The sequence below is a fragment of the Diprion similis genome, chromosome 3 (genome assembly GCF_021155765.1).
Source record: "Diprion similis isolate iyDipSimi1 chromosome 3, iyDipSimi1.1, whole genome shotgun sequence".
NCBI classification, from domain to species: Eukaryota; Metazoa; Arthropoda; class Insecta; order Hymenoptera; family Diprionidae; genus Diprion; species Diprion similis.
Genome location: NC_060107.1, coordinates 3584563 through 3611772, shown reverse-complemented (window position 1 = coordinate 3611772; position 27210 = coordinate 3584563). Strand labels below are relative to the sequence as shown.

General features: G+C 40.1%; 2 protein-coding genes across 7 annotated transcripts; both read right to left on the bottom strand.

Annotated features, from left to right (window-relative positions):
* Positions 1-242: 242 nt before the first annotated feature.
* Positions 243-17441, bottom strand: LOC124404340. Of its 5 annotated transcripts, none has more exons than XM_046878396.1 (8): positions 16918-17441; positions 9157-9219; positions 7261-7530; positions 5902-6110; positions 4124-4310; positions 3368-3613; positions 2302-2633; positions 243-871 (listed from the first exon to the last, which is right to left on the bottom strand). In XM_046878396.1, exons 3-8 carry the CDS (start codon positions 7516-7518, stop codon positions 346-348), a joined length of 1758 nt encoding a protein of 585 aa, XP_046734352.1. In that variant the 5' UTR covers positions 7519-7530; positions 9157-9219; positions 16918-17441; the 3' UTR covers positions 243-345. The 5 variants fall into 5 exon arrangements, with proteins under 5 accessions (XP_046734352.1, XP_046734353.1, XP_046734355.1 ...); XM_046878397.1 differs by lacking the exon at positions 16918-17441 and adding an exon at positions 15716-15911; XM_046878399.1 differs by lacking the exon at positions 16918-17441 and adding an exon at positions 10415-10433.
* A 1166-nt stretch (positions 17442-18607) lies between these two features.
* On the bottom strand, positions 18608-26003 carry LOC124404337 (sodium-independent sulfate anion transporter-like). Of its 2 annotated transcripts, none has more exons than XM_046878392.1 (10): positions 25879-26003; positions 24687-24782; positions 22850-23037; positions 22585-22722; positions 22120-22398; positions 21026-21335; positions 20635-20937; positions 19853-20087; positions 19020-19255; positions 18608-18816 (listed from the first exon to the last, which is right to left on the bottom strand). In XM_046878392.1, exons 1-10 carry the CDS (start codon positions 25901-25903, stop codon positions 18788-18790), a joined length of 1839 nt encoding a protein of 612 aa, XP_046734348.1. In that variant the 5' UTR covers positions 25904-26003; the 3' UTR covers positions 18608-18787. The 2 variants fall into 2 exon arrangements, with proteins under 2 accessions (XP_046734348.1, XP_046734349.1); XM_046878393.1 differs by having other exon boundaries at positions 18608-18813; positions 25879-26002.
* Positions 26004-27210: the final 1207 nt, after the last annotated feature.

Here is a 27210-nt window from a genome sequence, read left to right as displayed (position 1 = left end):
TGGATATTTTTTTCGTTCAAGATGAGAAAATCGATAAGGAGGGGGGCGGTTAAAAATGTAATTAACTACAGAAGTAATAAAAGATATAAATAAATAAATAAATATAACTTGCATTCAGCCGTTGAAAAGAGTTAATAAACAAAAATTATAATTCTTTTAAAAATAAAAGGTAAATTTTATATTACAAATAAAAACTGTTCTTATGTAAGGCGGGTGTCAAAAATTATTGTTATTATTGTTACTGTTGTCAACGTTGTAATTATAGCTGTAAAAATACGTCCTCGCGATTATCGGTGTCCCGTGGAAATTTTTCACGTAATATTCGGAAATAAAATCGGGTTTTCGCTACCTGCTCGCGGGCTGGATCAGCGGCGAGGTTTGGGGTTTCGATTCGGTCAGGGTCGCCGGGGCTGCAGGAACGGGTTCGAGGTCTGGGAGCGAGCACTTCTCCTTGAGCTCGGCGTACCTCGTCCTGACGTTCCTCGCTAGATCCTGGCCGTATCTGTACGCCGTTTTATCGACGACGGACTGAGTCTTGACGCAGTCGTCGCCGCCAAATTCGCAGACCCTGTAATGGTGGAGGATCGCCGCCTCGGCCGGGACGTTCACGGTCCCGTGTCCCGGGGCGAATTCCCACACAAAGTGGTTACCGGCCTCGACGATGTTCTCCGGCTTGCAGATATACTTCGAGCGCTGTTTGTGCGGGTGGAGTTTCGTTTTTCGACGCGTTTTTCTCAGCGTTATCAGCGCAGCTTCCTCGGCTGTTTGGCTCTGCTTCACGCTCGGGTCATCGCCCCATTGCAGGTAGAAGAACGCGTTTTGAAAGGAGTATGCACCGGTTGACTTGGTGTTGATCCTCTTGTCTAACCACCTGAGAATTAAATCACACGTACACGGGAAAATAAGTCGTTGCTTTTTTTCAACCGTTCATTTAATTTACAACTCATTGCTCAATTTTGTTTGATCAGCTTCTCTGTCGTCCAATATTAGCTCTCATACTTTACACTATAAATAAGCTACCTATTATACATACATATAGGTACTCTCGTGCTGCTGCAGGCCAGTGCGCAACAGCTCGGAACGACTCTTTAATCGACGATCGTATTCTTCAGAGTCAAGGCTAGTCGAGGCGGTGAAGTTTTTTTCTATCTTATTTCTTTTTTTTTCTTTTTTCTTTTGCTCTCTTGTCTATTTCTTAGTCTTTTTCCTTTTTCTTTAATTTTCTTGTCCGCCGTATTATTATTATTTACTCGTATCACAATAGTACAATACATTAGTCATTACAGGATACACTTTATATCGCTCGCTGTTACAGCAACACGGAAATCGGGCCAATTGTTTGTCCTTGATTTTGTTGACTTTTATTTAGAAAAAAGATCACATTCAATGGCTAAATGAGGAGGGATTCAACAATGAACTTGAACTGTTCCATGGTCAGTTATTGTAACCGTCTTCTGAGCGAAACAATTCTATAGGTTAACAAGTCTACGTACCACCATTGGTAACATAGTGGAATTATAGTACACGAGTCGAATGAAATGATTGCTATGAAAAATGTGAATTTAAAAAAAAAACTGTTTGTTTTTCCTTCCAGTAGCCTTGATGTGAATTGATTTTGTGCATACATACATGAATCCTGTAAAAACCGTCTGATCCGCGTTTTTGGATTTGAAAATACGAGAGAATTTTCGAACTTCGGTTACCGCATGCAGTCCTTGACTATTTTCATTTTTTATATATAAATAGTTCTCACAGGTTTGAAATGGCAATGAGTTTTGTAGCTGCTTCCTTGTTGATTCAACAGTATAACTTGAACCGTTATTGCAACGACACCTGGGTTCACTAGAATTTTCTAGTGACTGTAACAAATGAACTTCTGCTTCAGAAAGGTATCCCATGTCGATATCTTCGATTTGATTTTTTTTTTTTGTAGTATGTTATAGAAGAGTAAAAAGTAAGCGACTTATATTTTTTTTCATCTGCCATTAAACACTTTAAGGGGATGAAACCACCCTTCAAAGTAAGGCATGTCAAGGAGCAATTCGGCTGTTTAACCCACAAGATGAAGCTATTTTTCAACCAATCCAATGTAATTTTATCAATTAAAAAATAAACTACCAAATCGCCCCTTGACATTCCTAAGCTTGGAGAGTGCTTTCAACCCCCACAAAGCGTTCAATGGCAGATAAAAAAAAACACGTTTCGCTTGCTTTTCAGTCTGTTGTAACATATTACAAAAGAAATCAAATCGGAGGTATCGACTTGGGATACCTTCCATGCCAGAAAAAACTCCACACCCACCTTATGAGTTCGGGTATCGTGTCGTTGTGTCTGGGAATGACGTACTCGTCGAGGTCGAGAAGAGCGACGTACTCGAATTGGTACATGGACCGGTACAAACAGTCGTTAAGTGCGGCGAACAGACCCTCCGTCCGTATCTCGAGCTGAGAAACCATGTCGAGGTGATGCCATGGGAGTAGCGTCACCAGAGGATAATCGCTCCCGGGTGCCGAGCGGGACTCGTAGTCCCTGATGACACAGCCGGCTTCCTGACCCAGGGTGTCGTTGTAGAGGGTCACGTGAGTCGCGCCTAGCAGTAGGTGCAGCTCTACGAACTCGATCAACTGCATGACCTGTATGTACAGGCAGCGAAGGGTTAAATCGTGATCAAAAGCCACAGAAATATGCAGAAGCTTAGCTAAGTGTACCAGTTATTGACCTTCTTTGGCTGTATCTGTTTGATCCATGGTTCTAAAATGACCAAAAAAACAAATTTGTAGCGTTTAACACTCTAGCAATTGGTTTAAATCCACAAGAAATTCACAATTTGTGTCATCATTTTATAATTTTGGAAAATAAAAGGGTCAATAGTTTGGTCTAAGGGTGTAAGTAACTGGTACACTTACATTACGAGTCATTCGCTCGGTAATCAAATGAGTGATTCAAATGACATCGAGCTGTTTCTATTGATTTCTCTTCTATCATGAGATTTTCGTTCATTGCCAACTGTACCAAGTGATTTCCATTGATTTGATACAATGTCACCCCTGATTTTCAGCGATTACCGAATAGATAGAATCGCGTAAATCACTTGGTACATTGGTAATCAACCAAAGTACACGGCGTGATTGAAGTCAATAGCTACATTCGGTGTCGATGAATAGGAACCATTTGGCCTTCAATCCAAGACGTGATATCATGTCTGTGATAAGCAACGTTTCGAATTATTTCAATTATCTCGATTGGTTTCTCGTTATTTCAAGGAATATTACAGTCATTTAAGTTCCTTTAATTAAAAACTTGTTTTCGACGATTCAATTTACAAGTTTTTTCACCCAATCTTGGACATGACGCTTATCATAGTTACCCTGTTAAACTCGAAGTGCAACGGCTTCACGCAGACAGCAAGAGGCTCCTTTTTACTCGGCCTGTCAGAGGGACGATTTTGTATCAGAATCCTGTGAGCTGGCGGGGCTTTCAGCCTCGACACAACACTAACCGAATTTGGAACTGCGTTTGGTACCGGACCCTCAGCTGTTTCTGGAGGCGTTTTTGGCAATGGACAGATTACGAAGGTCGCACTGTACTTGAGGTTCCAATTCTCCCGAATTGTCTGCGAATTCGGACAACAATTGCAGTTTGTACAATGAATTGGTTTATCAGATAAATAGTTGTGCCATAGGTTATCATAATATCCAATAACTTGACTGATTTCACTAATCATCAACCCTCCAACGCTCGTTTGGTTTTTTCTTTTACTGAGGTTGCCGGCCAGCAAGAACGATTCCCCCACTTAGGGTTTTTTAAAAACTTCCAAAAAAATCATGTCATTAGTTTCAGGTGCCTACTTGATATTCCAATTATAGTTGACGCTGCAAAATTTCTAATCAGTTAATTCATAGAAATGGTTAAACAATCAAAAATTCCGGAGACATCTTGACAAGTGGGAATGTCAGGGTGGATGATATCGTCCATGTTGGCCAGCGGAGGGTTGAAAACTAAAAGGGTTCCTTCTATCCTACAACTGTAATTAATTATACGGAGAAATTTTAACTAAAGTAAAGTTCAAGAACTAATGACGATCCCTTTTCGATCTCGACAAGTATAGTGGCGTTTTAATTACCTTGACCTTAGCAGCAACGGTAATAGATGCCGTGGCGTTACCGGTTGCATGCAAATTGTACCACAACCGACACCAAACTTCCTCTGGTCCCCTGGTTTTGGTGGCCCCGATGACCCTGATCAATCCTGGACCCTCACCGCCGTTCGCACGGTTATCGTAGTAAGCGGAATAGACGAAGAACTTGAACCTGTTGGAGAGAAATTGGGAACGATGAGAATTGTGACGCCGCATGCAGGGAAGAAGATGCTGCTGGAAAATTTGCATAAGACGAAGGTGTAAACGTGATTTAGAATTTTTCAAGCATTCCATAAACGGCTCTTGCGAGTCCCTATAACGCGAACTTATGCAAATGTACGCACAAGAGGGTCGTCAGCTGGAGGGTTCTTGTTATACACGCGGATCCTCTCAGCAGAGTGCTGAGGACCCGAGGCTGCAAAGCTCAGCGCTCCTGCTTCACAAAATCTACGATAGCTGAAGTGTATAATTTTGTAAGATCGATTCTTACAGTATTTTGCAGGCTTTTCGTTATCGTCAATAAGAAAAAACGTCGTTCTGATGTACCTAGTATCACGATTCGGGATTGTAATCGCTTCACCTTACTCAATTAATAAGCAATCAATTATACCCAACTATACTTGCAAAACAGGTAAATACTGAAGAATTGTACCTGTATTATACGTATGTATATATAATACTAACATATGTTTAGTACACTATTCGAGTACTGCAGCCGCGAAGAGTAGACCTCATGCTATCAGCCAATAAGCAGTTTCATGTATTATCATCGGATTGTTGTGTCGATTGTTATTATCATTTGATTCCGATTCTGAGTCTGATGTGCAATGCGCTATTTATGAATTGTTATCGTATTGTACAATCGTCGTCCACATGCGCAACCAACATCAAGTATGTTCGTGAGATAAAGTCTCCGGCTTCCGGAGACCCTGTAAGAGGGTATTAAAATACCATAGATTACCGTGAAACGTTATTCGTCTTGTCGAAGTCGAACAATTATTTCTCTCGAACAAATTCTATTAATGTGGAGTTTTACTGCGTTAAAAAAAAATTGAACATGCGAGCAGTTAATAATAATCGAATAAAAGAGTCCGTGACAAATTCCAATAACTCAGGTTCTCATGTCCGATCTGGATTTCAGTTGTCATCTGTTAATTTTACACCATCAAGAATTAGAAATGTCACTCACTTATTACCAGATTATTATCAGATAAATTTCGTGCGATTTATCTTGATCAAGGTAAAAATTACGTCAGACTACAAGAAATCATAATTAAATTGAATTTGTATTTTCTTCTAATCGTTTCAGCTCAGAGATTCAATTATTGTAAATAGGTACGTTGATTATTCAGTGCTTGGGAAAACTTATGACCAGGATATAAAATCGATAACCAACTAAGTGAAATTTTCACAACACAATCGATCATTTGTAAAGATAATAAATCACTCGGCGACGGAAAGTTTGATTATGGTACATACATATATTCCAATTGGAGATAAATATTTTCCCTCGAAATGCGGGTGTTTCTAAAGCGAGTAAAATCGTTCAAATTACGCTCTGTCAATCAAGTGAACGACGAGTGTATATCTCACAAATCGGACGGCAATCAATAATACACGAAAACACGATTTGCACCCCCGATTCAGATTATCTGATCAGCGTTTCTCTCAAGTCAGACAACATCCCCGTCCTTTTTCCAGCAGTTGTTGGCGTAAATTGTTTACCGATAAAATCGTTTTTCACAAACGTGATGCGAGCTTACCTGGTGTTTGTTACGTTTAGCCAATCGGCGTGGGTTAGTCTCAGGCTTTGATTGAGGTGAGGCAGACGGGATTCCACGTTTGTAGGAAGGCTGGGTAATCCGCGAGGATCGGCGAGGGATGCAACCGGTTTTCCACCCTCCACAGTATCTTTGACAAGGAGGCCAACGTGGTCGTCAAAGCCACCCTTGACTCCGGCGTAATCTTCGGCCTGTCATTTAAAAAAAAAAGTGAATTAGCAGCTGAATAGTTGCAGAAAAATTTTCACAGTGACTCTTGCGATTAGTGCGTTTAATCGTATATTGATTGTGTAAAAGACTGTATATAAGAGTTTGGAAAAGAGTGAATCGATCAAGACTGTGCTCGTCGGATTTGAGTCAAGATATCGAGATATGTGTCGCGATAATGATTGTGCATATAATATTCACACCACGGTGACATCAAGGTGTTCGATACAGCTGTCTAGATACAAGCATGCAAACTGCTAACGAGGAGGAATTGTTATCATTACCCTCCACCTACACCTACTTACAGAGAAGCGAAAAAAAGGAAAAGAGCTATGGGAGATAATAAGCGGAAAATGATTCGTTTCAAAAATTTATAGACCTCTGGTATACTTATGTATGTGTAAGATGGAGCTTGGACACGTGGGAAATTAAAGACAAAATCCTGAACAAAAGGCATGAAATTTGTCCGACTATTTTAGACATCCTAGGAATAGAATTCTCATACACAGCAGTGATAATTTCTCGAGCGTTATTGAATGACGCTCGATTTGTAACTGCAGCATTGCAGTTTACGCCTACTTCAATCTATCTTGAAAATATATGAAAGAGATATATCATGCTGTACGCAGGCTCACGAACGTGAATTTCACGAGCTAAATTCTCAATTCTACAGACTTCGATCGATGTCAACACAATTATGCATCTATTCTTGCCGTCATTTTCTTCAGCATGAAACGTTGCCCGATAATTATCAAGCGATAAAAGCGATTATACGTCTAAAATTGAATCCCAAGTGCAGAGAAATTATCGGCACCGCGGCCATATTGATTTTGTATCTTCTTTTATTTCGTATAATTCGAAATAAAATACATAAGTTTTTATGGTAAAAATTTTGGTTCAATCAATCGAACAGAATATCCGAATAAACAAAACCTGCAATATGCTATTTACCTAAATTGAGTGATCTGTACACTTTTGCGTGCGATTTTTAAATTGAAAAGGAAATAAAGAAACGAACAAAGTGCAAAAATACATGTATAAGGCAGGGCCATAGGTGCCTGTGGCGTTAAGCGGTAACAGTAATTAACCCTGTTGGTAAGGAAGGGTGGGATTGATGTCGTTAATCACACTCACCCCAACCTCCTCGTAATCTGGTCTGTCCGGGGCGGCAACCAGCCTGTGACCGTTTCTGTGACCGTTTCTATGACCGCCAAGTGCTCCCGTGCCTCCGACATTCGAGCCGTGCCTGTCGTCGATGAGAAATATCTCGGTTAGAACGATCAGGCCAAAGACCGCGAAGAACATCACCACCAACATGAAGGACATGTTCGCCCTCTCCTTCAGGACTCCGGCGCTCCGGCCGCCCCCGGGACCCCCCCGCCGGGTCCCCATGCCCAAGGCTCTCTGAAAGACAAGAGGGTAACGGTTACAGGGTAATGCAAGGATAGAAGTGATTCCCGGAGTGGCCAATTTCCACATTTCCATGAAATCCTGACTGTAACAAGTAGTTTAGAACGTAGTATATGTAACTGCGTGTAACGCATGTACAGTCAAGTTCATTAACGACTTCCTTTTCCGGCTAACTTGTTCAATGTCCAAATATATACATATTACATGACAATAATGACTGGCGATGCAGCCAACGTAAGAGATTGCGAAGCATTGTCACATAATTTGTATAGAATCGAACTTGCAGTTTGTTTCCGACCGAAAACAAGTTAGTCGGAAGCCCAAGGCGTTAATGATCATTACACTACTTACGTAATGTTCATTAATAGGTTCCCAGTGGCTCACTGTCTTTTTTTTTTAGTTAAAATTGGAACCAGTCTCTTTTAAAATAAATTTTTAGATGCCAGGAACTATAGAGACGCAAGTCACAACACGGACACATAAAATTTATATGGAAAAAAAGTTTGTTTCAATTTTGATTGTGAAAAAAAAAAAAACAGTAAGCCACTAGGAACCCCTTAATAGACATTACGTACTGTACACATGCATTTCAATGTATGGATACACGTTACAACATTTTTCCGTTATTCGACAAGTGTTATACCTGTTGTGAAAGTAGATTGTTATTATTGTTATTACATTATCGATGACTTTGAGAGATAAATTTGTTTATTGTCCACAAGTACCAATCACATTCTTTGTGATCGTTTTACTTTATTATTTTACGACAAATTTCCTTCGGCCAAATATTAACCTAATCATTACAGTATCTAAAGACAGTAAATGTATGACCAGTTTGATTAATAAAAAAAAAAAAAAACAATCCTATGCCCCGACATGTTCTTATCTGATTAGTATCTCTAATTCTTGACATACGAATAAAAACCGAGTTGGAATATTATTAACTTACCCGAATTTCCGAAATTCGGCATTGAAAAATCATTGCCGGAAGTGGTGCAGATTGTCGGTAAATAATCACATTAATTATTGCACAATAAGACACTGGCTAATCAAATGATCGCTGCTCGTTAATAAATAACCGTGCTCGCTGCACGCAGGCTGGATTTTAATAGAACGATATTTTATTTAAGACTCCGGAAATAGGCGGTAATCTGTATACAGATGTTCTCAATTGAGTATGTAATATCGGGCGATAATATGTTCGTCGAATTGAAGTCGCCACGTCGTCGTAAAGTATAAGTAAAAATCACCCTTCGGAGTTTCCGTAACATTGAACACGAATTATAGAGGTATTCGAATAACTGTTACAGGCTGGATGGCTCGTGAATTCAGCTGACACTCTACAACACACCAATTGTGCAAATAACTAATACCAGTTTTCTTAACACTTTTTGTAGCTAGAAGCTGAGAACCAAATTAATGTCCGATTAGATAACGGCCTAGGTGTAGTATAACTTCAAATCCGTTCAATGTATCGAAATTTTATATATATATATATCTATATTCTTCAGCTTCGATTATATAAATCAAACGATTACCAAAGGTGTGAGCTTTTACCGTCTCCGAATAATTGGATTATCATAGGTAAACGACAAATTATTGATTGAGAAATTGGCTCACCTAATAGAGTTCCAGACGTCCGGTTCGAAGTTATGTCATACATGGAGATGTCGGCATTTGATTCTGAAAGAACGGAAATAAAAAAGAATTAATTATCAAAATTGAGGGTACCAAAAACTTTCACCTTGCTTCATGCACGGAAATGGCGATTAAACAATTACGACGACACGTGGGATAGAGGTGAAGAAATTTTTAAAACAAACGCCGTTGGAAGGTGATAAGCGGCAATAAATCACCGGTTTCTACATAGGTGTGATGTATTTTATCCGTTGTACGTAGTTGAAGTGATTTTTCGCTTTTCACCCGGAAGAGCGATGGAACGATCGTATTTTTCAAACCCTCAACAACGCGGTGGATGGCTATGTAGCTAAGTATGTAAGTACCTATGTTGTACATACATACATATATACATACATTCGTTCCGAACCTTTCATATTTACGGCCTCAAGGTATAACGCGATGTACGTATATATATAAGTCTACAATTTCCACCAATCAAACGACCGGAAAAGATTCTTTGTACGTAGGTAAAATGTGATTATATACATATTTTATTTCCGTTAATCTGAGCTATGTATTTTACGCATTTGGCATACATTTGACGCCTTCAAACGCTGTTATAATTTGCAATCCCAGTTTACGACTATATTGTAGATACGTGAAAAATACTTTCATCGAAATTCCATTAAACAGTCATTCGATGTCTGATTTGAGAACAATTATTTCTCGGTTTTTATATATTCTTCGTACACATATTTGTCAATTTTGTACCGATATAATTTTAGATCTGAAGAATTTTTTAATAACTTTTTGGTGAACTCTTGTTGATAAATTTTTCTAATATCCTAGTTTGGAACATCTCACCAAATTTGCAAAAAAAAAAATGAATATAATGAATTGTAATGTAAAGAGTTGTGTTGATGGTTTGTTATACATGAAACAGAATTTATAAAATTATACATAAAGACGAGAAAAAATGAATTGGCATTTCAATTCGTAAAATTTTAACAACACACGTGCGCATTATCCTTTCTGTGTTTGCACAGCTGGCGATGGACACTTCCCGTTGGTCTAATGTGTTCGCAATAAAGTGGATGTGACGACGTGTAAGTTGTGCGTATTCGCAGAGTATAAAACGAAACGACGGACGACGCGATTGTTTCGAAAATTCAAAGGGAATGTCGTTAATCACGCTGTACGAAAAACGTCGAGAAAAATGAATCAGAGTCAGTTTTTGACAAGCATAATGTACATTCACCGTCAGAGCCGAAAATAAAGGATACAGAAACAACAAGGCCTTTAGCTCGTCGTTTCATTTTTCCGATTGTTTCCCGGAGACTCGTTTTTGCCCATTTTCAGCCCCCCCCCCCCCCCCCCCCCTTTTCTTATACGGATTTTCTGGCTCCATATTTCGACGATGCTTGCAGTGTTTCAGATCAATAATAGTTTCGCGAAGATAGGAGGGGCAAAATTGATTGTCTTATGTTGCTCAGAAGCTCACTGGGCCGCAACTCCGGAAATTAATGTTTATCGCAAATTATCATGCAGTTCGGTATTATATCAAAGTGATCCTCCTCCCTCTGCTTTTCTCGGTAATTTTGAACCGCTTTCGGGCCGCTGAGCTTGACGAGTTTATAGAATCAGGAAGCCCGTTCATGTAAAAGAATAATTGTTTCACTCGTTTCAGGTATAATGCTGCAGCTAGAGTCAAAAGCGTAAATGACGTACGGAAATCAGCGGAGAAAAAGAATTTTCGCTCTGTTCGATCAATGTCTCGAATGTGCACGAACATTTGCCACGCTAATTGCCATGTTAAATATATATATATATATGTGCAGAAAAGCTTTCCACGATATTGAAAGGTTCTTGAGATTGCAGCTCCTGCCTGACGTTGACAGTGAAAACTGAGTTTCTCCACCCCACAATTTTGTAGAAATTTTCCGATATATCCGCTTCGGAGAATCTGTCGATACGGAATGACCCGCCTAAAGTTTACTTCGCTTTTTCAGCGCGAATGCTCGGTAATTGGTGAGCCAATATGGCCGCCGTTTTCTCCGCCTCGGATTTAATTTCGGCAGTAAAATCGTTTCAAGCGCTCGCTGACCGTCGGGAGTTCTTGCACGTGAAAATAAACGATGGCAAGAATGGTCTTATATCAATCTGAGCAACGATTACCGTCAATTATCGCCTTTGAGAGGGAAAGAAAATTCTTGAATCCGATTACGGATTCGGGAAAAAAATGCTCGAGTCGAGTGCCGCGGGTTGAGTTTGGGTGGTATATATATATACGCAAAATTACATGTTTAATATTATTCAGCACGAAAGCCTGGAAAACTCCGGACGGTAACACCACTGTATATACCAACATTAAATATGTCTGTACTCCTAGCCTTGCATGTATGTACGTACATACGTGAGTCCATAAATATTGCATAAAAGGGTTGCGGAAGGGATGAATATACACGAAAACACGTACAAGTAGACGCGTTATGCCTCCGGCGGCTTTCTAAAGCTTACATATCCATGCGTCCGGAATGATTTCTCTGTCAAGGTTCCGGAAAAACGAAACACGCGTACCGTGATGCATCATGTCTAATTCATTCGAGAATTCCACACTGACACTCGAGTACGGTGGTTTTTTTTTCAGGAATTGTCAGTTTTCTACAGGGTGTGGCGTTGTTTTTAATACCTTGTGGCGAGAAGAAAAATACAAAGATTAACAACAATTGAGTAAAAATGTGAGTATGCAAAACGAAAAAGTGGAGCATAAAGAGAATGTTCCTAGATGAGTATAACTGAAGATCGCATCTGTTGTAACTTAACTCGAAACTTCGATTACATAGCTGGTATTAGGTACATGTGTGAGAAGAAACTATATGATTTTCTTACACATATACATATTATAGGTATACAAATGTACACCCTATGTACACACACACAAGATCTGAGAAAATTACTCAGTAGCAAAGTTTTCTGCCTGTTGCGTAAGAATCGATCGATAAACAAGATCTTCACCTTTCTCCGTAATATACACGTACATATATGTATACTTATATACCTATATATAGGTAAATCTCTGATTTTCCCTATATTTGATAGTGAATTTTTTCTTTTTATTCATAAAGTCGATGCTCAAGATCACCAAGAAGAACCTTGATGCAATTCGAACATTTTTATCCCTTAAATTTTATTCAATAATATATATATATATATTGGAGAATAAGTTTTGAAAGAGAAGAATGTCGAGCTAAAATTATATACATATATCTACATGTTACTGGATTCAGCTATATACATATGTACTACGTAAAACCGTAATTTTAGAGAAAAGTTAAAAGTTAAAAGCTCGGTAAATGAACTGGAAAAGTTTCGTTCCTAAACAGCAGCTATGTATTTTATATCGAGTATCATCCACCTGCAGCTTTCGCCGATCAGTGACAATTAACAATTCCTCTCAGGCGTATGATTTAAATCGATGAAGAACAACGGAAATGGAGTGCGTCAGCAGTAAACGGGAGATGTCTCCCCTCATCTTGCTGAAGTGGCAAGTATCAAAGAAGACGTAAATCTTCATTTTTTATTTCATATTTATTTTATTCGCGTTGTCACTTCTATTCTATTTATTTATTTATTTATTTTTCTCTCTATTTCACGATCAATTTTTACTCTATCTACATCCATAAATACACTTATATAGGCATGTACGTATAATGTATTCGGTTGAAGAAATCGAGGGATCAGTTTGAAGCTTTATACTGTGCGAGGATCAACAAAGCCTGAAGTAAAGGCTTTGAACTGACTTGATAATAATAACATTAATAATAATAATAATAATCCCTGAATTGAAAAAATGTGAGAAAAAAACGGAAATGAACTTTCGTTTCATGTTTTTCTGCGTTTTATATTCACCCCTGAAGAGCCCCGCGATTGCGTTCGCGAACGGTGAGTGCAGGATGAAAGCGCACCCTGTTATACACATACCTATGTATTACAGATACGTATACGCGTATGTACACCTATGTGTGAGTACGTTTTTGAAAGGAAACGCGTGAGATCCGCGGCGAGGCGAGATCTGTAAAAGTCGACGAGCGAAATACCTCGAGGAAACATTTAAACCGTAAACAAGTTTAAAACCGCATGCAGGCAGGGGTGAAAAATAAGGGAAGCGTGAATCAATGTACATGGAATACAAAGATGGGGGTGGATGTTATGCACACAATTTCACCTACCGCCTTTGCTCAACACGCCTTGAAAAATGCCTGAGAGAAGAAAATTTTCTCACTTCGGATCGGCTCCTAACTTCTATGTACTAGTGTATATAATATGTATATATGTATTGTATATACAAGTTACTGCAAAGGGGGTGTAAAGTTGAAAAAGAATGTCGAAGGAGTGACGAGGGAAAAACGGATGAAAGGGCGAAAAACTGACACAAGAAACTCCCGAAAGACGTCAAGTTCTCTTAAGCCTTGTAGCTATATCTACTCTAAACTTTACCCCGGCAATCAGTTCATCTTTCTTTTCATTCGGAGCGGAATTGTCCATTTATAGAGTCGAATTTCAACTGGCGGGTGTCTCTTTCTTCAAGAAATCGAATATACTTGGTAATACAAAATTCACGTAGCTCAAATTGCCTATGTGCTGGCGTTGAGTGAAAAGCTTCACGGAAAACTTCAAGTATGTAACCTGGATACTCGACAATACAATACGGGGAGCCTGGTTTCTTATAAATAATCGAAGAAGCCCGGCTCGGCATCTTTTTACAGACAGTACCCGCCTCATAGTCTGTTTTTTGAATAATTTTCACCCCATATACGTATTGAGAAATGCTGTCCAATAAGTCTTGCCTGCCGGGCGTTAATGGTTTGCGAAACATACGTCAGGGGGCCCATAGAATCCTTCAAAATTATTCATCAAAAGTAACCAGAAACACAGCACTGGTACAGATTCCCATACCGATATTTACCGACGCTTAGCCAAGACGCAAACCTTTTTCTACTTAGGTACTCCATCTAAGATGCGCTTCTATTCAGGTATGCAGGCCGAGCAATATGGCGCCGAAATCGACGATCAGCTGATCGTTTAGACTAGATTATGCGAATATTTAATCGCGGAACAATCCGTTTTGGTTGATATTCTTTTGATGTCGGTTATTATTCGTAATTTCAATATTATTCTGTTTTATAATCTATCCGTGTTATAGTATTATAAATACAGTGATAATTGATAATTGGAAATTCGTTATTATAACCTAATTACCATTATAATCACCCAAATTACATTCAAAATAATTGGCACGAATCAGATTACCTAAAAGACATAATTCCGAATCACATGTCAACGATGTGAATAATAATTAATCCATAACGTATATTTCGATCAACATAGGGTGACTCGTTTTTAGAGCAAAACGGACGACCCAGTGATAGTTTAACACATCTGCAGAATTGTTTATATGGGAGAAACTGTCTCTGTTCATATTGCTTTACTTTCCTCCATAATTATTACCATTTATAACACTGCGCTAAATTACTCGGCCTCAATTACTCAAATATCAATTTAAATTCAAATATACTGTACCAGCTGGTAGCCTTGAAATGGAAACTTCAGGCCCACGAAGACGGTAAAAAAATTAACCTTATAAACCGTTTGCGTCGTGTTTAATATCTAATCAACACAGCTGTTCAAATTCATGATAGATAGTCGAGAACTTCTTTACATGTACAACGAATCATGGTGGATTTTAATACACTACTTACAGTTGTAAAAATTTTCACAACATCTCAAAGAAGATAGGTGAGACATATAATATCACGATATGAATCATTCGGCGTTATAATAATCGTTATATCCAGATGGACACAGTAGAGATGTTCTCCAGTACAGTCCGCGTTTTGTTCCATAATTGAATAGTGCTTCGCCATTTTGTTATTAGAACTTAATTTTCTTTATATCCACACTATGAATTACAGTTAAAAATCGCGACACAATTGGTTGAAAATCGGTACACAAAGTTCAATGAACTTTATTTATACTTTTATATTATGAACTGTATCAATTTAAAATACCGCTAGGCATTCATAAACGCAGATACGTTACTTTTATTCGTTATACGTATTATCACACAGGTGTGAAACTTAGTTCCTTCGTCCACTAGGTCTGATTAGATAAACACGAGCTGCAAGAGACGTCAAACCCGCTTGACTTGTGCGATTAGAACGTCAAGCGTCATCACATTGCTTAATCCGATATTTGGTGCGGAATCCTGAACGATCAGTCCTCTACCGTACGGAATTTAACGATTTCTTGACGATTTCGAGGGTGTAATAAAAGCGGGGCTGAGCAAATTGTATAATATTTGAACTCGACCTAATTCGTACTCGGAACGAGAGTCGATTACAGTGTTCTTGAAAAGTGAGGGCGTATCTAATCGTTCCGACGATACACGCCGGTTCTACCGAATAAATGATCGTAGTTAAATGTATACTCGAACTAAATCATCGCCTAGCAGATCGCGTGACTTGATGAAATAAGGCAATCTCGAACGGCCTTAAACCACCTTCTGCAAAGTGTCGCGACGCTCTTCGGACGTAGTTCTGCATGCAGAAACTATGTCGACACACACACACACACTAACGTAGTTTGATTCAAACACGACGCGGTAAATGAGAGTAAAAATATGTTGTTATCGACGCGATGCCCGAATCTAAACATTGCGTCGTAGGACGATGACATTTTATTGATGTCATAAGAACAGCGTGTCAACACCTTCATCGCAATAATGCATATATCGTGTATGACGTACCTATACATACCTACAAACGCAGAGAGCACAGGATCATGAAACTGTTGCACCCTCAGCATTATCTCGGCTTTTTCTTGTCCGTGAAAAGTAGTGAGTATAAAGTAACGTAACTGTTATTGAAACATTGCTATCAAGTAGGCAATAGATTATTGAAACTTTCTCTTTACTAAGCCGCGTTTCTTCTATAAGTTATTTTTCTAGGAAACTGCTAGCTCACGTAACACAAGAGAGTTTTAATTAAAACGATCAATTACTTCCAGCCAAAATGTAGGTACACCGTGGTTTTTCAACTCTACACTTTTCATCCGCATCAACTCGAAATCGACGATATAAATTTGGCAAATCTGATTCCAATAAAAATTTATTCCCACTTGAAAAGTGGTCCCTGGATTTTGCTACCCCAAACTTCAAACCTTCGTTATAATTTGACATCGTCAAAGTATCTGACATACGTGTTCTCTCACTATCGGAACAAATCTCAGAACAATGACTACGATATACTTACCGAGAGAATCACGCAACAGCGTATCTATGCAATAACACCAACCGCTATGTTTTAATATCGCAAGAAAATTTTCAGTGATAAAAATTCCGCGCGAGAATTACCTTGTACTTCGTTCACAGATACGGCATATCTACAATTAACATACGTAACAAGACTTTGGCTCCGTCGAGGAAGTAGTCAACATCCTTTGCTTATTGACTAATTTCTTTACAGCATCTGCGATTATCATCAGCTGTATAATAATAATCAAAGAGAAGAAGAATATCGGTATGATCAAGTTGATCTGTAGCTGAATGTGGTGGTGGCGAGGGGGGAGGAGGGGGCGTCGTCATCTACAATAATTCGATCATAGAATACATCGAGTCATAAAATTTTCGAGGGAAAAAAAGGCAGAGGAGTGTCATTCGATGTACAGTGGAAAATCCAATCCAAAATCCACACAACAACCTACCGATGCTGATGGGTGCCCTGCACGGCAGTGAAGACTGTCGAATATGCTGGTGCTCCTGTAGAGGCTATAGGCTTCGGCATCATGTCATGCCTGCAGGTGGTGATCAGACATCAGGGCGGACGTTGATCTGCTCCGACTCTAAGACTGGCTGTGTTCGTATTCGTCGTCGTCGTCGTCCTCGTCGTCGTGATGCGGGCGAGTCGAATTATGGCTGGGTTCAGAGTGAACAAGTATCCGACGATGCGACGTTAACTCGAGTCTGACGGAAGCATTCTTCTGGCTCGTATCACCCTCATGTCTTCTCTGATTTTCGATCACCGAAAACTCCGGAACTGTATTTAATAAACTGTGGCAGAGTGTAACCGGCACTTTCTCAAGACCGAATTGGAATCTATTTTTGAACGGATAGACCCTAACCAGCCCGCCCAGCACCCGGTACTCACTCTCCGAGTGCAGAGTGGAGTCACTAAGCGGTATAGGGCGCCGCGACGGACGCCGTCTCAAAACTCGACGCCAGCGCAGGCGCCATGTTTCTCGATCGATTGACTCCCCTGATACTGTGCAAAGGTGGTGGTGGTGGTGGTGGTGGTGGTGGTGGTGGTGGTGGTGGTGGTCGCGATGTCGTCCTCGGGGTGTTACAGCCGTTTCAGGCTGCTCCAGAGTCCATCGGGAACCGAGGATTCAGTCGAAAAAAGTCCCATCTTCAGACCTCCGGAAGTAGTTGCAGCCTCATCATCCATTTTCAAATCGCAGGACATTAAACTTTGAAGAGAACCACACGTGCTGTGGTGACTCAGTTTTCACGTCTCTCGATGATCGATGTTACACTCGTGTATTCCTGCATAGCCGAAAAATAGGGGTGCATGAGAGATAACAGGGCAGGACAGTACCAGGCACTGGGTTAAACCTCGAATACCTAGGCGTGGTGGTTGCCACTGAAATATTACCGGCAACTAGTCTCCCTGCAGTGGAGAAATGCGGTCTCTCAATGTTCTGCGACTATAAGGAGTTGACCTGGTTACAGCGGATGTCTAAGAAATGTGCAAAGAAAGCTTAACGATTGCGTGAACAGTAAAGTTGTACTCAAATAATGATAACAGCTGAATGAATATCGAGAACAACGACTTATATAATATTATTATAGAGCAATTGTCATCAATTGTTGGAGGCACATTATTTGTCAGGAAATGCAGATAAAAAGCTATAACTCTAGAGGCATGTTATGTGAATAATCGTTCTTTCTGGCGATTATCGGTTAGGATGGCTGGCTCTGTACGGTTTATCTTAGAATATTATACACTTAACACTGGCATTGCAGGTGGAGATAATATAGGCGTCGGTGCCTTGTTAACCCTCGAGACGATACAACTATCTCCATTCCTCCGCCCACCGGCATGATTGCCGCGCGATCCTTTCGTACACACCTATATACCATAAGCCTGATTCAGGAGAGGTTTAGAAGTAGGGGTTTGGCTTTTCGAGTTGAAAATATTTCACCCTTGTCAGAAGTAATACGCTTGAACAGCACGAGGATTGGGTTCAGTACGCTTTTGGAGAATTTTAAGATCCGAGGCAACTCGAATCGGCGTAATTTTACGCGAAAGAGAAAGGTAAAACACAAAAGACGACACTTTATTAGAAAATATGTACAACGAATTACCGTATCAATTAAACTTAGGTATCAGTAAGAAATGCACGAAACTGATTGTCTAAAAAAGGTGTGTTATGGTGCCTCCATATTATCCATTTTAACTTCCATAGTGACAGAAGTAGTATAACCTAAATCTCACAATCAGGCTTCAATTGTATAGAAATACTTTGTTCTTTAAATCACGATCATCGTTGACGCCAACGTTTCTTCAGTTACGTTTTATTCCGTTCGAACAGCGTTGATTTCTGCTGAAAATAAACGCTGCACGTCATTCAAGGGATTACGATGACTAGAAGTAGACAGTAAAGTCACTGTCATGGCGACCGCGAGTTTAGGTTTAATCAATTAATAGGTGTTTTCTCATGGATAGGACAGCTATCAGAAGTGAGGTCTTCGTACGAAGTCAACGTCATCACGCTGCACATAACTTAGTATAAAACGGTTCGTTTACCTTGAAAAAACATGCCGTCCAACGTCCGTGTGGTTCTGAAGTATTGGGCAAGCGAACTGTCGTAGCGTTCGAGGGTTTGCCGAACCTCCGGACTCCAGTTCCAGAATATCATCGTCTGCTTCCTGGACTCGAGATCGGTCTGAAGGTACTTAAGATTCTTCGCGACCGTCGCGTCGATGCGATAGACGTGACGTCCATCCAGAACAACCGGAAGAGTTTCCCCGCTCAATTTGCACCTGCGTGAAAGATTGTGGATGTTGATATAAGCCACGTTGACCACGTGGTATTACAAGCATCGCTAGTCTAGCTCGAGTCGAGATTATAAACATCCGCGAGGTGAATGGACCTCCGGAAATTTCACCTTTGACCTCTTGACCCAGATTCGTCTATCCATGCGTGAATTCCAATGGTAGTATAAATTTCCAAAAGCGCAAGCTTATACGTTTGGTATTTCTATGCAAGCTCTGGAAATTGAGAGGAGATCCGATCCGGGGATAAGCCACAAGGATTTGTACGGAGTTCATACTACCCAGTCGAGAGGGGAACGAACTCGGTAGAATAAAATTGAAACTCGAGCGACAATCGGAGAGTGGAATCTTCATCTAAAGGTCTTGAAAAGTTTCCCGTAAGTACTGATCGTTCGCGAAGGAATTGTTATTACTGCGTCGTACAACGAGTCTAACAGAACTTAACATTTCCAAGACATTTACATTAAAAATGGAATATTTCCAGGGCAGAAGAAATGTTCGAGGATAGTTTCCACGACTTTTGAAGTACAAGCAAAGTTTAAGAGGATTTCCAGGACCATTGGATACCATGTGATAAAAACTTACCTGTAGATAACTTCATCCCGCAGATATTCAGCCGCTGGAAAACTCAGGGATTGCCTCGGCGTTATTACCAGTATACTGATGCCGTCGACCGTTTCTTCCTGGACCATAACTCCCGGTCGAGCCGTGAAGTATAAGAGGAGCACGAGGTTCACCGCGATTCCAATAATCATCCCGTCCTCGAGGCTCAGAAAAACGCAGCAGAGCAATGTCACCGTCAACGGCATCAAATCGATCTCTAAAAACATTAGGTTTAAGCCGGTTTTTGAAAACAACAATTTCAACTGTCCAGTCAGCCATCGATGTATTCGAAATTTTGAGAGGAAGAGGTTTTCGATGGCGATCAGGACTTTAGAGATCCGTCAATACCCCGTGCATTGAAAAATTTATTCGAAAACTCGTTGACCCGTAATTTTCCGGTACTCAGGTATAGTACTCGGTAAATGAGCTGGCCGACAATTAAGGCCACCATGGAGGACCCTTTAACGGCACACTAAGCCTGCACAATGGTGAAATGGAGAGGTGAGACTGTGCGTTTACTGTGGAATTACGTTTAAAATTTTACCTCCTTCCTCACACATCTAGGACAAATCGATTTATCGAGCCAACGCCATACGCCAAGGAAAGGTCGGCGTTCCTCGTACAGAACACATTCGATCGTCAATTTTCTTTACAATGATAATCGAACGTGGAAAATGGAAATGAAAGACTTTTTACGGAAGTATCGATCGATGCATCGCAGCTGCGGGCATCTAGTCGAACAAATGCTCAAATTTCGAACTCACTCTTAGTCCTCCATAGTACTCTGAACGTCTCGAAATCCAGCATGTAGTACATGGCGACGATGATGACCGCGGCGAGACTGGACTTTGGAATGAAATAGAAGGTCGAGGTGAGGACTCCACAGGCCAGGAGGATCAGGGCGCCAGTAAAGACACCCCCCATCTGCGTTTGGACTCCTGACGCATTGTTGACAGCCGTACGAGTGAAGCTTCCGGTAATCGGCATGGAGCGAACAAAGCTGCCAAGGATGTTGGCCACTCCAAGAGCGCTCATTTCCTGGGTAGCATCCAAGGGGCGTCCCTTAGCTGGGAAGCGGTTTTGAATACTGATTGTGAAATATTGAAAACATGGAAAATCGTCGGTTATCTTTCCCTGGAGCTTTTATCAACTTACCGAAGGTCTTTGCGATGGCGATATTCTCAAGTATAGCTATGAGCGGTAGAGAGATCAGACTGCTTCCAAGCCCCTCGACAATCGTCTTGAAATCGCTCGTCTGATTGTTGTAGGTGATCGAGAAGGGGGGTGGACCAAAGGGTGGAAGGCCCTCGGTGATTTTTCCGGTCAGTTTGAACGGCTGGAGGCCATTGAGGTAGAAAAGGTATGCTACCAGGGTGGCGAGAATAACGACGACGGCATTCCGCGCCAAGCAGATGACCCACATGGTCTTTCTCCAAAAATTTCCATTACGATTTCCCGGAAGGTTCTACCGCGTAAGAAAAAATTTCAGCTGTTAATGTCCCATAATGGGAATCAAATCCCTGGACTACTATGGACGCGGCTGCGCAAGAGATACTGTGTATTAGCACTTGGTCCGCCGTTTTTACACCCCGTCGACGCCACCTGTTGGACTCTGAAACTAGGCCGTTGTACGGACAGTGTTCAGAAGTCGCCGGAAATTTATGACCAATTTTTTTGAACCGCGCCAGCTTCGTTTAATTGGGTTTGGGACGCCGCAGTGGCAGCTTGTTTCTTGCTCCAATCGTAAAAAAAAAACACCACGGAAAACATGGTAGAGAAAATGCACGTGATCAGCGAGAAAAGCTAACAAGGAAGATATCCCAGGTCGATCTCTCTGATTTGATTTCTTTTTTAATATGTTATAGTAGACTAAAAAATAAGGGACACGTGTTTTTTTTTATCTACCATTAAACACTTTAAGGGTATGAGACCACCCTGCAAAGTAAGGAATGTCAAGGATCGATTTGGCAGTTTTTTTTTTTGTGTTTTTTTTTAATTGAAAAAATTACATCTCTCATTTCTCGTTATGAAAATACTTTTCCAAAGCATCCCTTGACATGCCTTAGATTGGAAGGTGGTTTCATCCCTCTGAAAGTGTTTAATGACAGATGAAAAAAATACGTGTCACTTAGTTTTTAGTCCACTGTAACATATTGTTAGCGAAATCAAGTCAGAGAGATCGACTTGGGATACCTTCCTTCTGAGAAACGGCAAACGCTAAGTAAGAGACAACCCTCAAGCTGCCTTACCTTGAGTCCGACAAGAACGAGGATCGATACCACGCCCAGCAAAGTATCCCACATTCTGGTATCCCTGATGTTCTCAAATACCCCGACAATCGATTCGACGAATCCACTTCCGCTCACGGTTATTCCCAGCAACGATTTCAACTGGGAAGACCCGATTGTTATGGCGGCGGCGTTTGTGAAACCGGATGTAACCGGCATGCTTATAAAATCCACCAAAAAACCCATATGGAGAATACCAAGTAGGAATATTATACAGCCGGACAAGAAGCACACCAGTACCTGTTTAAAATGTGCGTAAGTTCATGGTTAACGGGATGTTACAGTCGGTCCTTACCGACCGAGTAAAGTGTCACTTGTTTTCGTGATTACCGAAACAGATGACATTCGACGCAGTCGATAAAGACTGACTATCGGACAACTAGTAGAATGAAACAAACATAACAAACATCCCCGCATTGTACTCACAGCACCGTCTGCTCCATAGTTCGTGACACTCGATTGAACCATAAGTGCCATGATAGCCGTTGGTCCTATGGTGATGTCCTTGCTACCGCCGAGTATCAGATAGACGAAACAACCCATGAAACCGCTGTAAAGTCCGTACTGAAATCGAAGCGAATAATAACCAGTCGTCAGTTCTGGATTTAGGGTTAAGGGAGGCCAACTGCAAGACACAATGCTGCTTTTTGGGCATGATTGATGTCGGGATCGGTAATTTTCTGTTTCCAACCTGGGCAGGAAGTCCGGCGACAACTGCGTAGGCTATTCCCTGGGGAATCGCAGTCAGACCCACGGTGAGACCGGCCAATGCATCCTGGATTAGTTTATTCCACGTGTAGAACGGCAGCCATGCGATGATCGGTATCCTGCGACGAAGGACTTCCTTGGGGTCGCATTTTGGGGACGCCATTTCCCTGCCTGAAAGAAGAAAATCGGTTCGCAACATGTATCAAAAATCGAGAATCAAGATTAAGATTCGTCATGATATTTACAAGGTTGTTTGCGGTACACATGTACATTAATTTGATTAAACACGGCGCACTAACTTAAGATTAGAAAAAGAAATCTGAGCTCTGTTATCGTTTTAATAACCAATTATCTTTCAATTTGACTTCATTAAAGGTCCCCTGCCTTGTATCTGTACAATTTGATCAGTCTGGTACAGCTTTTGAGATCGCTTTTACGATACAGCTTCATACTGTGATCAAGCACGAGTTAGAACTGCAGCTTTTGCACCGTCATTAATCGCTGCGGTCTTTATAAGACACATGCAAACGGTATCGTAAATTGATAAAGGACAGTTTTTTTTCGATGTTATACGTATATTATTAAACGTTGCTAAATCAAGACGATAATATACAATTATAAAGCATCGTCGTCGGTAGTTGATTAAAAATTTGATTACGTGAAATTCATTGATTAAAAACCTCAAGTACACGTATTCGCGTTAGCTGAATGAAACCAAGTATACTTACTTATTTTTAAACTGAAACGCATTTTCTTCCACCAATTACCGTGTAAATAATCCTGTGATGTTGGTTTTGACTCGATTAAAAGACCGTAAATTATTTCCTAATATTCACAAAACTGATTATATATATTCGAGTTTTTTTTACAGCAATTATACCTGACGAAATATATAATTATACACATATGTAATCACACGTCTAGCCTTTCAACCGAATTCACGCATCGCCAAACAAAACAGTAATTATAAGGAACACGCGTAAGGAACGAGAAAGTTAAAAAACAAGTTCCGCGAGTTTTTAGCAACTAACCTTCAAAGTTAAACTTGAACATACAATAATTTTTTACAAATATTATTCATGCTTGTGCGGAATTCAGCTGACGAACGGACAGAAAAAAAAAAACAGTCTTATGTCTTCATCGGCAGCCGCCCGTCTGCTCTGGAAGACTAAACATTTCTTAAACCGAGATTCTAATCAAACAGCAGCTCTAACGCAGACCTTAGAAATTCGTGATGTTTATTCGCGTTACGATAGAGAAAAGAAAGCAGCTCGACCAGTTTCGGCGACACAAAACCGCGGGAGTTTCGAATCGCCGAAATCTTTTTCGCGTTTCGCACTTTGAATGCTTCAGGTTTTAGCTTCTCATCCGGTTACCCGCGGAAGTTATAAAAATCCCGATTATACGTTGCTCGTTTTTTTATTTTTCTATTCAGTTTTTTACCTCTTTTACCAACAGTCGCGACAACTTTCCGTATATTCATGATCCTCTTGGTGCAAGTCGTGAAAGTCCAATCTCCAGGCGATTAATTACGCACAAAACTGGCAGCTGTGTCGGCAGCAACGCACCGCGTGAAATCACTCGAACTATTAACGATGCGAGTGATCGTCTAAGAGCGAAGATTTGACCCACGAAACTCAAGTGTGTAAATAACAATGGCGTCACTATATATCGTGGGCATCGCGGTTTGCGCTGATAAAGAAAGTCCCGTAAATCGGTTTTATTGTCTTTGTCGCAAAGAGATCGCAACAGGGCAGGAACATGCGGGGAATATGGAAAGAAATTACCCGCGGAATAATATCAACTTCCCAACAACTTACAAATTATGGTCGTTTGATGATTTCCCGCCTTATCGCTCTTCGTCGGCCAGACGTTTCCACCACCATCGATTTCCTCCATTATTTCCTTATCAGTTCCTGCAGCGCGTTGTAAAATTGAGATACATAAACAAGAAAATTTTTGTCTTTCTATCACTGCGTATATAGACTCGTCAAACAGGTATAACTCAAAGTGTAGCTATTCGTAACGCGTCTCACTGCAATTTATGTCTTATTCCAATGCAATCGACTCACGAATGGATCTACTGATTTCAATTTCCTCGCGGTTCGGATAGAATTTCAGTACACTTATCAACCGATACGTGTGCGGAGGGAAGATCACTCACATAATTATACACGGAGCCGATTAGACACTCAAGATGAGACGAAATATCGAAGGAGTGGGAAGCGAAGAACAAGAACAAAACTTCTCGATAAGGGGAGGGCGCCGGAATTTCTCGTAACGCGGTTGACTGGACTAGAGATAAACTCAGATTATAAACACGGTTTGTTTTATGACGTTATATTATACTCTGCAAAGACTCGAGCATGCCGCAGTTGAATTATCATCCTCTTTGAGAAACTTAGATTGTATACGTCAGTATGTGTATCAACTTGCTTTGGTGTAGTGGGTGTAAAAAATCTATAAAGAAAAAGAAACGCAAAAACGAAGATGGCGGATAATCGCCAACGGAATTGACCCACTGTGCGTTTTCAGAGAGGGATTAACGAACCCAGTATTCGCAAGATTGTAAATCGCGTTTTGTTACCCGGATTATACACCCATCATGCACAGTTTACAAGCGTTAAAAAAATCGTTATTAACCGTTGTTACTCCCAAATTTAGGCCACTTTTAATTACCGTCTGAGAATAATAATATATGATTTAATTAGAACGTCATAAATCACTGCAACGTGGATTCTCATCTCGAGATTACAATTCATTAATCGTATACTCAATAATGCAATAATTATTTACTAAACGGAGTATATAAGCTACGGTAATAATAATTGTCAGAGACATGTTAGGTAAGAGTATTTTACACCGGAAGTATAAACCTCGAAGTTTTAAGGAGAAGAACTTAATAACTGTTGTTACTGAAAACACGCCGCGCTTTGACAACGTCAATTTTCTAAACTTTTGCTTTCCTATCGTTATCAAAGCCGGCGTTTTATTTATGTATGTAATACTCACGTGTGGAAACTGCATAATAGGACATAGTTTACCCGGACTTGTATTCCGAAGCACTAACTCGTCCAACACACGACAGTTGAAACGAATTAAAAGCATACACTGCAAAATTCCCTGTCTGTACCAGCTTGACAATAACAATAATAGTAATATATATGTATACTATATAATAAATATACGTATAACGATCGCTATTATATGTAGGTATGTATATTTTATTAACAGTGTGTTTTTCGTCTGTTATACAGGTGTTGCGATACCACGATCACTTTCCAAATATTTGAAATTTAAACAGATACCGAATGTTGCATCGATCCGCGATCATCCGTTTTTTTACCTAAGGCAGCCAAGAATGACAGCGAGAGACTGATATCCGTCTGTTTCTCCACTCTGATGAATTGTTGAATTTTAGTTGAATTATCCATGTGAAGTAGATACCCACGTGGTTAAATACGGGGTAGAGTATATTATAATACAGGATTCGCGTTCGCCGGATACGCCGTGAATTATCATTATACGCACTGGCAATGGTACAAATTATAAGAAATGATCGCGTTGCGCAATTTTAATGCCACATACACACACATGTTATAAATCAGTGTATGCTGCACGTTATTTCACTTACGATCCGCGGAAACGAAACGTTGTAATTTACTTCGGATACATTATACTGTATGAATTATATATATATATATATACAAAATTCGCTTTGCAAGAATCTCTCATGCCGGAAGTAGTTTTAATTTTAACCGGAAACCCTCCCCCCCCCTTCCTCTTCTCTAATTCGATATTTGAAAAAGTGAGGCCAAAGAAAACGAAAACAAAAAAAACTGAAGCCATTCGATTACGGGTTATATAAAAAAAAAATTTTTTTTTAAATCGTTCATATCTATGCAAGTTTATTTTTTAAACTCTACGGGAATTAAATAGAATTTGAATCACTCGTGTAATGTCTTACGTATGAATAATAATTAATTGTTTTGTATACATTTGATGAATGAAAAGTTTAATGAAAATAAAGAAATTGATGGAAAGTTAAGAAACTTATATTTTAGTTCAACAATACTCAGTTTTAATGTCGATAAACGATCGTTATTAGAATTCTGGAGACTTACTCATGTATAATTAGGTATGTAAGACGAGAACGCTCTCCTGATGTATTACGATCATATTATCATATACGACTCTTCGATCGACGTTCAACAGACTTACTTAGAATATAAGAGACACTCGCAGAGTGCAGCCATGACAACCGGCTGCATTTATAAACATGCAACAAATAAGAATCTACAAAGGCTGATAAGATTTAATTTTTTTCCCAGTTCGAACGGCTCT